This window comes from Cyprinus carpio, chromosome A10, assembly GCF_018340385.1.
Source record: "Cyprinus carpio isolate SPL01 chromosome A10, ASM1834038v1, whole genome shotgun sequence".
Lineage (NCBI taxonomy): Eukaryota > Metazoa > Chordata > Actinopteri > Cypriniformes > Cyprinidae > Cyprinus > Cyprinus carpio.
This window is the reverse complement of record NC_056581.1, coordinates 7,369,875-7,384,892: the sequence shown is the minus strand read 5'-3', so window position 1 is coordinate 7,384,892 and position 15,018 is coordinate 7,369,875. Positions and strand designations below refer to the sequence as shown.

Genomic DNA, 15,018 nt, shown 5'->3' with positions numbered 1-15,018 from the left:
AATACAGTCTTGAGTAAAGGCCTGGGTGGCAGTGAGATGAAGGAAATTATCCTGAAAATGTGATGACAGCTTCAGATGTGGGAGCAAACGCCTGAATCATCATAAATGCATAGTGCTACTCTATAAAGTCTTGATGTTTGACACTAATGCAGGGTGAAGCAAAGCACTGTAAATCTGCACTAGATAACCGCAGAGTACAACAGGAGATAACAAGGTCAAAAGCTTCTGACACATGGGCACAGACTTTTATTGCAATTTTTGGTCTGACTAAATTACTTTTTATACTAAAACATACTGGAAGCCAGAGTAGCACTATATTGTGTGAAAGTTTAGCTCAACTAGCTGAACTCTAGTTTCCAATATATACAGTTTTACTGACAGTCAGGTTGTGCTGCATGAGAATATTTTAGGGTTTTATGTTAAGTAATTTAACGTAAGTGTAAATCTAAATTATTTTAGAATTATAGAACTATATTAAAAAAGTGGTTTAACATGACATTTTTCAGTTAAATATTGTTAAATAGATTTTGGAAGGAAAAAAAGTGAATTACCATATAATTTGCAGTTTAAATCTACAAGATACTCAAAAAGAATGACTAAATTTATGGTGAGAATTAATAAACAAATGTTCTTAGAAATTCCTGTGTGATGCATCACATTATGACTATATTTTATTTAAATAATTCTTATTTGTAGCATTCAATCATTATATATATATATATATATATATATATATATATATATATATATATATATATATATATATACACACACACATATATTATATTTTGTTCATTCATTTATTATATAATGTTATAATATTATTATGAAATTATGTAAAACCCCAAACACTGACATGATTTTTTATTTTTATTTTTTTTACACTGACTTTCTGGCAAACAAATATTTTGTCTATTTTTTTATTTTTATTTTTTACTGAAAATGTGGCAGTTTTTTCATGACATTTTTACAGATATATACTTTCTACACACCTGTAGTGCTGCATCTGGCATACTAAGTCTGCGAACAAATCCGCTCCCTCCTGTAAAAAATCGCTCGGAGCCCCAGGTGCCACTGATAGGTCGGCCCGTGTTGTAGAACATGAAGGTGTCGCTCCCTGAGGTAGCAGTCAGACAGGTCTTGTAGCAATAGGTTTTGGTCAGAGAGCCATTACCCCGGACCTCAATATAATGAGGCTCAACCTTGAGGTCTCGTCTAAGCACCACATTGTTATTGGGTTGAGAGCCACCACCACCACCTCCACCGCCCCCTCCTGAGCCACCTTCTGCTTGGGCCTTCTGGGACACGCAGCAGGGTGAACAGGACCCGGGCTGGGTGCAATAGGCATGGCATCGCACAATAGCCAGCACAACCACTGTAACCAAGAACACAAAGGTGGTGGCACTCAAGGCTACAATGAGGTACAGTGTCACGTTGGAAAACAAGAGAGAGCTGTGAGGGCGGATGATTCGTTTGGGGTCAGGTGTGACTTTTAGTGGCACCTCCATGACAGCGACGTTGATCGTAACGGTGGATGACAAAGGTGGTTCGCCATGGTCCCTTACAAGTACAGTTAGACTGAAAGAGGTGGAGTTGTCTTCAAGAACACGCCGAGTTGTACGAATATCTCCCGTGTGTTCGTGAACTTTAAATAGATCCAGATCGCTGGCCTGGTCCAGCAGATAGATGACCCACGCATTCTGTCCTGCATCTGCATCATAGGCCACTACCTTTGTGATCAAAGTCCCTGGCTCTGCATTTTTCTGTACCGTCTCCGTTAAGCGTGTGCCATTGGCTGGGGGACTCACAATCTCAGGTGCATGGTCGTTTTGATCCATTATGTAGATGTAGACAGTGGCCACACGGCTGAGTGGTGGGATACCCCCATCCTGAGCTTTAACCTGGAAGTGAAACTCCCGTAATGACTCGTAGTCAAAGGAGCGAAGAGCATAAGCAACACCTGTGTCCGCTTTAATCGACACATAGGAGGTGACCGGGATCCCGTGATTGTTGTCGTTTAGGACCGTGTAGGTGATGCGAGCGTTTTCATTGACATCCGCATCCTGAGCTTTGACGGTGCAGAGCGAAGCTCCAGGTGCATTATTCTCCATGACATACACAGTGTAGGAGGTCTGCTCAAAGCGTGGCGGGTTGTCGTTTACATCTGCGACATCCACCTGAATGGTCTTCTGAGATGAAAGGGGAGGGTTTCCTGCATCGGTAGCGCTGAGAGTGACATTATAGGCTGCTGTGGTCTCGCGGTCAAGAAAGGCAGAAGTTACCAAGGTATAGTAATTTCTAAATGACTTGATTTTGAAAGGAAGACCAGGTTGAATTTCAAGGGTAACCTGTTTGTTAGGGCCAGAGTCCCGGTCAGTCACACTGATCAGGGCCACCACGGTATCTGCACGGGCATCTTCACGCACTGGACTGGACAAAGACGAGAGTACAATCTCTGGAACATTGTCATTGACATCCACGACCTCCACCACCACTTTGCAATGGGCTGCTACTGGAGCTGGGCCTTTGTCCATGGCCTGAATGTACATTTCGTATGAATTAGTGTCCTCATAGTCCACATTGCTCTTGACTCTGATTTCTCCAGTGTTGGTGTCCATGCTGAACATCTGCCTGACCCTGTCTGGTGTGTAACTGCTGAATGAATAAAGCACCTCCCCGTTTGTTCCTTCATCTTGGTCTGTGGCATTCAGTTTGATAACCAAAGTGTCTTTGGGCGAATTTTCAAGCAGTTTGACTTTATATACTGAGCTGTCAAAAACGGGGTTGTTGTCATTCGAATCTAAGACCCGAACGTTAATTTTTGCGGTGCCTGTTCGTGCTGGTGTGCCACCGTCTGTCGCTGTCAGGATTAACTGATGGTAAGGGGCGAGCTCGCGATCCAAGGGCTTTTTGAGAACGAGCTCGATGTGCTTAGTATTCAAAGAAGGCTTGTTGGAATCGAGAGCGAAATGCTCGTTTGGGCTGAGCCGGTACAATCGAACCGAATTGGTACCGATGTCCGGATCTTGCGCGTGTTCGATAGGAAAACGAGAGCCCGGCAAAGCCGACTCCGTGATCTCCAATTGATACTCGTCTCTGGGGAACTGCGGCGTATTATCATTCACGTCTGTTATCTCCACCTCGACATTATGGTCTTCATTTGGGTCCTCAAGAAGGACCTCTATATTCAAAACACACGCGGCGCTTGTATCACACAATGTCTCTCTGTCAATTCTCTCGTTTACCAATAATTTTCCATTCTTATGGTCCACGTACCTTTGGCCGCTGTCAGAGGTTACCTTAATCTTTCGGGCGGGGAGCTTTCGAATATCCAAACCCAAATCCTGTGCAATATCGCCTACAATCGTCCCACTTTCCGATTCCTCTGGCACGGAATATCGTATTTGTCCGAGAGCAAGGCCACAAAATAATAATAGCAAAAAAGAAAGAGGCACTTTTTTGTCTAGGCAATCACATATCCCTGCAACAGCCATCGCAAGATCATAAGATCCGCAGACGGATTAAAAACAGCACTCCGCCTTGTCAGCTTGCAATATCTTGCCTCCCACTTCAGCATTAAAGGTTTTACATTTATGTAAACAATGGCCTAATTGTCAATTCCATTCTAAAAGCGCACGGATACTTCTCGGATGCATCCATGTTTCCTTTGTCCGCGCTTATCCATTTTTTTCCTCTGCGCGCAGCTGACGGGTGTGTTTCGTTGCCACTGGTGCTGCATATTTCGGCGTGCGCGCACTCTCTCTCTTTCTCTCTCAGTTTCAAGCCACCCCTCCCATGTGTACTCCCTTTCCTCCTCCTCATAGCTCAGTTCGATGGTGTTGGTGCGGCACACCGTGGGAGGGGCTGACTACTCAAATATATAATGCATTCTGATATTCGAAACCTTGTTAGAATATATAATAGCTTTATGGAAGCAGCCAAAAAGCAACAGCTATATTTATTAATGGCATCAAATTTGGAGGGAAAAAAGTTACGCGTTAATTATAAAGCAAGCATTTGGGATGCATTATCTTTATCTGAACTAGGTCAGTGCGTTTTAAGCTTTGCTTCATCACTTTATGAGAGTCACGGATGAGGAAATTAAATGCGTTGCAAGTGCTTTTCTATAAGAGATTGGTTATTAAAATTATGAAAAATGTAAAAAATTTGTAAAAAAAATTTCAAATAGTAAAAGACGTAAAAAGCCGTTAATTGGATACCTTGCTATTTCTAGTAGACAAAATTGTGTTTAAAAACAAATATTGTACATAAAAAAGTGCTAAATCTTTAATTTTCATTGCCCCAGAATGCGCATTTCTCTTTCCGCCTTTATCTCCCCGTCTGTGGCTTTGACTTCAGACAGACCAGGTCATTCGGGCGTGCGCGCCTCGGGCGCGATCTCTGTGCATCCGTCAAAAAGCGCCACAGTGAGGGAGCGTGTCACTCTGAAACCGATGACATCAAATAAGCCAGGGCAGACTGTCAGCGTAAACCCGTCGCATTAGGGTCGCCTCATGTCATCACCATATAAAAATAAAATAGAACAAAGTCTTCATTCAGAAGATAATTCGTAATTCAAATATGTGCAATTTTACATTATTGTTGTTGTATTAACATTAACTAGACATTTTGTGCAATATTAAGAATAAAATTTAATAAAATAGTATTTTTTTTTTTTTTTTTTTTTTTTTTATAATTCAGTTAATGTTTACCCCTTCTACACTGGACTGAATATGCAGTATAGGTGAAACAGTAGTGTTTGTGGATTGTTTTCATAATGTGATTGTTTTGATCATTTTTGGAAACCACTGTGAGTGATACCAGATGTTTTACAGGACAAAACACTCTGTAAGCAAGTGGGTCAGATACCCAAATGTTTACTTCTTTGACTTTCATTTTTGAATTTTTTTTTTTTTTTTTTTTTGTGATCCCATTCCCACCTGCTGTCTCTCCTGAACCCACACACAATGCACATTGTTATTATCAAGAGATACTAATTTGCAAAAACTGATTTCTATTGTGTAAATGCTTAATATAAAACTGGAATAATATATGTGCATAGATGTCAGTGAAACTTTACTGAAGAGACAAATTAACAATGCAGACTCAGTACAATCAGTTGCAAGTGTCATTTGCAGTATTTATCCTCTTTCTTTCACTCACCCACTCCCTCCTCCTCCATCTCATCTTTGCTCCCTCTTCTTTTCTTTCACCTTTCCATGAATATCGCTACTGGATTTGACATAGTCAAAAAATACTTTTTTCCTCACATATGGAAAAGTCTTTTAACAATGTAAGGCTTGACAGGCTTGGTCTAATAAGCCCTTGATCTATTAGGTCTCCACTTCAGGAAATTTAAAGGCACAACCAGGCTTATCATTCTGCATGTGAATGTACTTTCACTGTCAGTGTGCAATAGCAATACTGTCTTGACATTTACAGAAGTGGGTTGTAGCTTTGGGGAACTAAGTGTGTTGAGTTGTGAGAAAAAAAAAAAAGAGAGAAAACAATATAATACTGCCAACTGACAACCCCAAATTGGAATATAACAGTCCAAAATTATAATTGTGACATATATCTACACAATTTAATGTTGTCCATTTGTGATGATCAGACTACAATTGCACTAGGAAGACAGATTAGGATGTAAATGGCTCTCCTTAGAAAATAGCAGATGAACACACTTATAAATAAATAAATAAACAGCTAAACCAGGGGTGTCCAAACTCGGTTCTGGTGGGCCGGTGTCCTGTTCTGTGTTAAGGCAAGTTTATCTCCAACTTGCCTTAACACACCTGCCGGGAAGTTTCTAGCATGCCTTATAAGAGCTTGATTAGCTGGTTCAGGTGTGTTTGATTAGGGTTGGAGTTCAACTCTACAGGACACCGGCCCTCCAGGACCGAGTTTGGGCACCCCTGAGCTAAACCTTCTCCCTACATCCTTAAATGACAATATTTAGCTAATCGGACTGTTGAAAGATATTAGTATGCTTTGACTTGTTAACTTTGACCTTTGGCAGGGCAGAAACCCATTACAAGTGGTACTCCTCCTCTCCTGACCCTACTACTTACATAAGTGTACCAGATTTTAAAAGAGATGCACCCATCTGAGAGACACCGCACAGACAGCCTGCACCAACAGTGCCCTCAGCAAGGGCATCCAGAGTCACACCACCCACCGCAGAATGCACTAAAAACCTCTCTTCCTCTTCATTCTCTCTCTCTCTTCCCCACTTTCTTTACATGCATGTCTTCTCCTCTCATTCTTTCTCTCTGCTCTGCCAGTTGTGGCCTATATTTGGTGTTGGTGATGTAGGTCATGATAACCGAAAGGTAAAATTAGAGTTGTTTATTCCTTTGCACTACTGAATGATGGATATTTTTAGCTATGAACCAACTCTGACACTTTTTTTCCCCCTCAGAATGGATTATATAGTCTCTTCTCACAGATCCACAGTATTTTGGTCTAATGTTCCAAATATCTACAATATATAGACAGTAAAGAATACAGAAATATATACAAAAATATTTTAATGGGTTTTAATTAGTCTGTTTGACTTGTTTCTAAAAAGTAGTAACACTCTATATTGAGGAGATATACAGATTATATATTATAAAATTATAGATTTTTTTTTCAGAGAACATACACTACTGTTCAAAATTTTAAGGTTGGAAAGATTTTTTAATGCTTTTTAGTAAATGTCTTATGCTAAACAAGTCTGCATTTATTTAATACAGTAAAACAGTAACATTGTGATTGTGTGATTAATTACAATTTAAAATACATTTCTGTTTTGATATATTTTATAATGTAATTTATTCCTGTGATGGCAAAGCTGAATTTTCAGCAGTCAATCTGTGTCACATGATCCTTCAGAAATCATTATAATATGGTGATTTGCTGCTCAAGAAACATTTCTTATTATTATCAATGGTGAAAGCAGTTGTCCTGCTTACTGCACTGGTTGAATTTTATATAAGTACAAACAAGTTGAATAGTGAGACAAAATCAAAACACACTCAAGATACACTCTAAGAAAATCTTCGATCTTCAATGTTGTTTCTAATAAGTTTAAGTTTGATATCTTAGATTTTTCTTTTTTATTTGTTTTTATTTTTTTATATTTCTGAATGATGATTAAGTGTTATATGTATGTTGTTTTTATGTTTTTTTCTCCATTTATAAGTGAAAAGGACTGAGAACCTTCTATCCTGCCATTTGTTTGCTTTAATCAGTATTGCTAAGGCACTTGTAATTCCTAGATATTGGTTCCTGGTATTATTTTAAAGCACAGTGCTAGAAAGTATATGTGAGGAGACAAAATGTAATAGGACTGTATATCCTCAAAGAAATCAGAGACAAAGCATCATGGGACCAGAAGGCGTGTTGTGTGTAACACAAAGTGACAGTAAAAAATAGAGAAAGAGTGTATCTGAAATGATTGTGAGCAGAGAATGGTTGACAAGGATGGTGTAAGACCCCTACTGGCTGAGGTATGAAATAAACACTTCATAGTAAGGACCTCACACATCTCTGGAAGCCAGCACTGTGGCCAACAGAGGGCACTAGCAAACCATCCACAGCCCCTCTCTCTCAGCATTCAGTTCAGCTTGACTCATTCTGCCACCTGCAGCCCTCTGCAGAGATGACCCACCCTTCCTCTCACTGATACACTGCAGGGAACCATCGGCATTTCTTTCTATTGCCAGACCCAACAACCAGAGAGATGCAACTGTACAGAATGGATATGCAAACCAGCATGCATCTTCAAAACAGCAAATAAATAATGATTTAACCAATCATACTGTATATGTTATAGCAGAATCAAGTTTTGTCTAAAATGCTTTGCTGAATGCATTAGCATTGCATTTGTACAATAATGACAGGCTAATGGATTGCTATAAAGCTATAAAACATTATTTAAATGCTCTGACATTTTTAGTGAAAGAGATTCTACAGAAACCTTGCTGATAACCTTGGAGACAAGAAATTATGCAGATGCGCATCCTCTCAGATTTGAGCTTTAGGGAATTTAGAGAACCTGTGGAGACACATTGGGAATTTGTAAAACATTTGTCATCCTTGGCAATCTGTTTGATCTGCTCTAAACCTCCATTTCATAAAGAAAAGTATCCATCCAGAGGGACAGAAATCCCAGAGCAACCTTAACAAAATGTTCAGGTCATTCTGTCTGATAGAAACAGAAGCCAGCTGACACCCAGTTCATGCCTTGCAGCGAGCAGACAACAGGCTTAGCCGTTTACAGTCAGCTCACAAGAAATAACACTAAAGTGATGATAGTGTCTGTATTTACCCACAGTCTGCACTATGATTCATTGTCTGTCAAAATACTAAAGCACGGACTCAAATCCATGATTCTGCCAAGCATATATTCTAATGAATAACATACACAAGCACAAAAATACTCATCCACTATCCTGTGTTAACCTCGTAGCATTAAATTTTGCAAATACACTTGAAGTTTCCCTATAAACCACATATTCACAGCTGGCTGAAGCAGTAATGTCATACCAGACACATAATCCTTGTGACTGAATAATACATGTGCTATGCAGAATACAAAGCAGATGACATTCATGGACACAGATTGAGAAATAAGAGGTGATATCGTTAAATCTTGATTTGCATGTAGATGTATATCTATAAATGAGCAAAAGCACATTTTTACTAAGAATATTCAAACTACATAATAACCAAATAATAATAATAATAATAATGCATGTGGCACAAGCTCTTAACACTTATGATGCATGGCTATGCTGTTTTTTTTTATTATTTTATTCTTTCATCTGAATATCAACTTTTGTGAGTTTTGAGGTTTTGTGTCTAATTACATTAGTGATATATGACATTATATTATGTTGAATATTAAATATCTTTGTGTCTATTTGTTAATGAGTGATTTGTGGACACATGATGGGCAGGGTTTTTTATTTTAAATTTAATCCATCCATATAATAACAATTATTTAAACAACAAATTAAAACATAAACACAGTAACATGAAATGGGTTGCACAGTACAGGGAAGCGAGGATCAGTTTATTACACAGCATGAAATCTGCTGTGTGTTTTTCTCATAGAGTCAACAGCATGACCCTCTCATTAATACACTGAGAGACTTCGAAATCATGGGGAGTAGCTGTTGCAACCTGCTTTAATCTGCAACTGCAGTTTAACGTAATTAAAGAGTTATAATTAAAACAGATTTCTTTGATTAATTAGTAATCAAATCATTAAAGATTGAGTAAAAAATGAGAGCAGTACTACTAAGCTCTTGATGTGCTTGTATAACAGTGAGGTGGCGCTGTCCAGCACTGCTGGTGCTGAAACTGCACTACATTTAAGCTGTGTGTTGTGGTAGTAGTAAAAAATAAAAATAAAAATAACCCATAATAAATGTGATTGACAGAATGCTAATAAATAAAAACCAAAGATGAATGCTTTTTAAAAATTAAGGTTCTCTGAAATCATTTATTTTGTGTAAACAAATTTTGAATGTAAACAGGTTTTGCACTACAAGTTGCAACACATGCATGAAACACATTTTCAACATAATATCAAGCTAGAAATGTAAATTATGTTTTGCTTCACTTCTGTATTTTTCTATTTACTAAATATGTGCTAAAATTCCACTATTCAAAATATTTATAATAGTAATTAAAATAAAGAAAAGCATGCATATGGGTATATGTGAACAGTCCGTATAAGTGAAATTTCAGTGACTTTATAAACTAAGGTCTTAAATAATGTTTACCTTCCCAGTGGTAGGAAGAGTTTGGGTTTGTGTAAAAGTATCTTCTCCATGAATGCTGATCAGTTCAGCCTCTGTAGGCGGAAATGGCGAAGGAAAAACCACCATGTCGCTCTTGATTGTGTCTGAGCTAAAACAAACGTCATATTGTTGCGTCGATTTAGAGAAGGACAAGGTGCCATCTGGATGTGTGCTGATCACTGGAGCACTGTACCTGCTGAAACTGCCGTCTGTCCTGTAGCATTTAGCTGCTATCAAACCCACAAAACTCAATAAAAATATGATTGATACTGAGACAATAGCAATGAGCAGATACAGATTCAGATCTGAAAAACTCTCCTTTTTAACAGGAACCTCTCGTAATAATGTCTTTATGTCATCCAGACTCTCCACAACCATAACATCCATGGACATAGTCGCTGAGAGTGATGGCTCTCCATTATCAGACACTGTAATAAGAAGTGGGTGAGTTTTTAAGTCATTGTCACTCATTCGTCTCTTAGTACTTATTTCTCCAGTGCTGCTTCCAATGCGGAAGAGATTCGTTCCTTTAGGTTCAGTTAGATGATAAGACAAAAGTGCGTTATATCCAGAGTCAGCATCAACAGCTCTGATCTTGGCTACAAAGTATCCCGCTTCAGCAGAGTAGGGAATGTTCTCACTATTAACTGATCCAGGTTCAGAATAAGGAGGTAATATAACCGGACTGTTGTCATTCTCATCCAGAATAAACACATTTACTGTCGCATTACTGCTCAGAGGAGGAACACCAGAGTCGGTTGCCTGAACATGGAAACTAAGGGTTTTCTGTTCTTCAAAATTGAAAGAATGTAGGTTATACAACTGGCCTGTCAATGAGTTAACACTAACAGCATTTATGCTTGTTGTTTTGTTATCCACAATGGAATAAGAAATTTCAGCGTTTTCATTTGAATCTCTGTCAACTGCTGACACCGTGTGTATGAGGGTTCCTAGGGGAATGTTTTCTTTTACATAGAAAGAAATTATTTTTTCCTTAAATTGTGGAGGATTGTCATTCACATCTGAAACGTCAACATAAACTACACTGGTGCTGGAAAGTGGTGGGGTACCTTCATCTACTGCTACAAGGGTTACATTATACCTGGAGATATTTTCCCTGTCATGCTGGTCTTGTAAAACAACAGAGTAATAATTCTTGTAGGAAGACTCGAGTTTGAAAGGTACATTTTCTAGCAGCTTACAACTCACTTTTCCATTTATTGCACCATCCTTGTCCGAAACTGTGACCAGAGCCACAGCAGTGTCAGTTTTTGTATCTTCCCTTAAAGAAGACAGCAATGATGTTATTACTATTTCTGGTGCATTATCATTAACATCTATTACGTCAATTAGTACTTTACATTTAGTTGTCATGGGAGGAGAAGCTTTATCATGGGCTTCTACTCTAAGTTCATAAAAAGCTTTGTCCTCAAAATCAATATTTCCTTTAACTTCAATCTCCCCAGAATCAGGACTGATAGAAAATACATCAAGATTTTTTTCCTGACCATGACTGCTAAACAGATATGTTATTTCTCCATTTGAACCTTCATCCATGTCGGTAGCATTGAGTTTGATTATCTTAGTTCCGTGCGGTGTGTTCTCTGTCACACGGACTTTATAAAGAGGATTGCGAAACACTGGAGCATTATCGTTTGTATCTAAAATGTTAACTGTAATTTGTAATGTCACAGATCTGGATGGTTTCCCTCCATCAGAAGCAGTCAACATTAGTCGTATTACAGGTTCTTTCTCTCTATCTAAAGCTTTTCGAAGGATTAGCTCTGCAGACACGCCATGTTCACCATCCTGGTTTACTTCTATTGAGAAATGTTCATTAGGACTCAGTTTATAGCTTTTAACAGCGAAAAGTCCTACATCTTCATCCACTGCACTGATCAAGGAAAATGTAGCTCCTGGCTGCACTGATTCAGAGATATTCAAAACCTGAGTTTCAACAGGGAACGTAGGAGAATTGTCATTCACATCATTAACATTAACTATCACTCGACTCAGACTGAGAGGGTGGTTTACTATCGCCTCAAAATTCAAGGAACAGGATGGAATACTAGGACATAACTGCTCGCGGTCAATTCTTTCTGCAACATACAAGACGCCAGATTTCAAATTCACATCAAAATACCTCGTTCTGATGCCGAATACAAGCTGAAATGCCCGTGATTCCAAATCCTGGACGTTTAAATTCATGTCCTTCATCACATTTCCGACGACAGTTCCGATATTTACTTCCTCTGACACGGTGTAGACAATCTGCCCATCCACTGGAACTGAAAAACATATCAGGAGCCAGAGAAAAGTAATATGTGGGGACGTCAAGTCCTTCCTGTCTGCCATCCCTTCCGCATGAGATGGCAACGTGATCAAAACAATACAACGGTGATCAGAAGAACATCAGAACTCTGCAGACACAAAATTAAGAATGAGACTCAAGAAAACACGCCACGCATCTAGACTGTGACGCCAGGTTATAGTATAGTAATAAGTCACTCAGCAAAATCGTAGGCGGAGTTCAGATGGTATATGGAAAATATTAAAGTTTAGCGGTCTACAGTGACACCACGCGGAGCACGTCGGATCTGTGTGGCGAAACCACACAAATATAACATACATCATCACAAAAGAAAATAACCACGTATTGTAAATTAAGATAACACCGAAAGGGCTATGCTTGTCTTAAAAAAAAAAAACAAAAAAAAAAAAAAAAAAAACAAGTCTGCATAAACTACACTATACATTAACACAGAGGCACAACAAAGGCGCATGCCTCCAGAATGCAGTAAATCAGTACAGTATGAGTTTATGGTTTGGTTGTATACTATATTAGTGTTTAAAACATTCAGACAAACTGTTAAGCATGAGAAAACTGCATCATTTGAATAGCCTACATTACCAGGTGAAAAAGAAGTAGGTCTACTCTAAAATGTATTAAAAATTTACTTGAAATTCAGATCGTATATTTAAGGTAATATTGTACTCCTAACATGCTTACTTGAAGTGCGTTAAAAATTTATTAAATCGCATTTTAATATATTTTAAAAACGTATACTAGAAGTGACTACTTTGGAATTAAATATGCTTTGTTACGCTTTTAAGAAATATTCTAAAATACAAGCATACCTTTGTGACATATTAGTGTATTTTCGGAAAACACGTAATTTACTCTATAATATATTTTATGTTTACTTTGTGTAAGAACATAGTAAAATATTCAGCTTTTAGTGGGTTTAAAGTATGTAACTAATTTATAACCATATGCAGACCTACAATATATTTAAAATATACTGAACGTGCTTCATCCTGCTTTTCAAAATATTTGTAACATTTTAATATATTTCATAAAGTATATGAATTCACTCACACATAAATAGTTTATAGCTATAAAATGAGAATATGTATTCTTACATTGTACTAACTTACAATATAAATATAATTTTGTCAACTATGCCTAAGTAATAAGCCTTCTTAAAAATGTTTTAAATACATATCATGACACATCACTTATAATATGCTCATTATAATATTACTGTATTTTCCATAAGTATTTCAACATCGTATCATTTGAAGTGCATCAAATCATTTTTCCAAAGATATGCTTAAATTCCCTATTTATTTGCTTGTTTGTGAACCTAAATTCAAACAACTCAACCAATCACGTGAAGCACGAAAACAAACCTCATTGGCTTTTGTGGAAGCTCCGGGGCAAGTTCAATCTCAAACCGGTGTGCACGTTTTTGTTTTTTGTTTTTTTCGGGGCTGAACGCAGCCCTGCTGTGCGTGTGTACAGTATGTGCGTCGATGGATGTGAATAAAAGTTTAAATTAAAGCTGTTACGTCATATAGAGCGGACTTGGAAAAAAGCCATGAAACGTGTATAATTTTGGTGATTTTCAGCGGGATACACATCAGATTTCATTCAAATACATCAGTTTTTGTTTCGAAGAAGGACTAAAGTCTTAAAGGGTTTGGAACAACATGAAGGAGAATTGATTACAGAATATATATATATATATATATATATATATATATATATATATATATATATATATATATATATATATATATATATATATATATATATATATCGTCCCTGGTCGAAGAGGTGGTCCAGAGCACGGTTCAGTTGGGGTCGGGCGCGGTACGCATGTAGTGTGAGCGCTAACCGCGCCGGAGCACGGAACAGATACTGTTCTGTGTACGCTATTGCCATCATTAACACGTGGAATGTTAACACAGTGTGACACTGACACTTACTAGATAATTATCTAGCAACTTTAGGTACCGGATATATGGTTGCTTAAAGTCTATGTAGTGGCATTTTGTCTGTCATATAACAACTATAAAACATTGTCCAGTGTATTGGCAGAAAGAATAATCTGTCGTTATAGCATGTCCACCATTAAGATGCTTTTTAAAATTAAAATGAAGTTATGTGTTTCTTTTTTCCTCAGCAATTTGTAATTGTAACAATTGTAATGAAGCAAATGTTAAATATAAATTAACATTTCATTGTGAAATATTAAGTTACAATTTGTTGTTTCAGATCAGCTGCTGTTGAAATAGAAGACAAATTGAAATCAGATCAGAGAGATGAGCAAAGAAGAGAGTGGTATGTTTTAATCTCATATCAGTAAATCTCAAAGGTTTAATTCTGACTGACATATTTCCTAATAAAGTGACTATTGGGACTCAGTCAGAGTCATGCTAACTTTGGATTCAGTACTTCTGTTCTAGAGACGTTGGACCACTTCTTCTAGCTTGATGAGGATTTAGTCCAAGCTTTAAAAGGTAAACTGTGAACAGTCAAAGGGCCTGTTTACACCAGAGGAAACGCATTAAGTGACCAGATGTAAATAGGCCCAAAGAAATTCTAATGCATATCTATGCAAATTGTAATGCATATGATGTTCAAAAACACCACTTAGAACTACTGATTAATTCTTTTTCCTTTCATAGACTCTGATGTGCAGTTTTCAAAGACCAGAATTACATGCCCTCAGATGCAGAAAATGCAACACATCATACTCAAAGAAAAAATGTGACCCTGCACTTGAAGATGAAGATGGTGAAATTTCAAGTGTTCTGTTTCTTTGCTTGGTTCAGCCATTTGCTTTGTGTGTGTGTGCGTGTGTGTGTGCGTGTTTTTGTGACATATCAGGACACAACTTTGTATAATGACATGGGTATGACACAGGTATTACAAGGA

The 15,018-nt window shown here is 37.7% G+C and overlaps 1 protein-coding gene across 3 annotated transcripts in view; it reads right to left on the bottom strand.

Annotated features, from left to right (window-relative positions):
* Nucleotides 1-15,018, bottom strand: part of LOC109108067 (protocadherin alpha-C2-like) — a 43,854-nt gene that overhangs the window by 18,768 nt on the left and 10,068 nt on the right. The window contains exon 1 of one of the 3 annotated variants that reach the window (XM_042764925.1): nucleotides 9,777-12,280. The exons of 1 other annotated variant lie outside the window; for it this stretch is intronic. In XM_042764925.1, coding sequence (XP_042620859.1) covers nucleotides 9,777-12,149 — 2,373 coding nt within the window. In that variant the 5' untranslated portion in view covers nucleotides 12,150-12,280. Of the gene's footprint in view, nucleotides 1-992; nucleotides 3,792-9,776; nucleotides 12,281-15,018 lie in introns of those variants that run through there. One more of the 3 variants, XM_042764924.1, reaches the window with a different exon arrangement.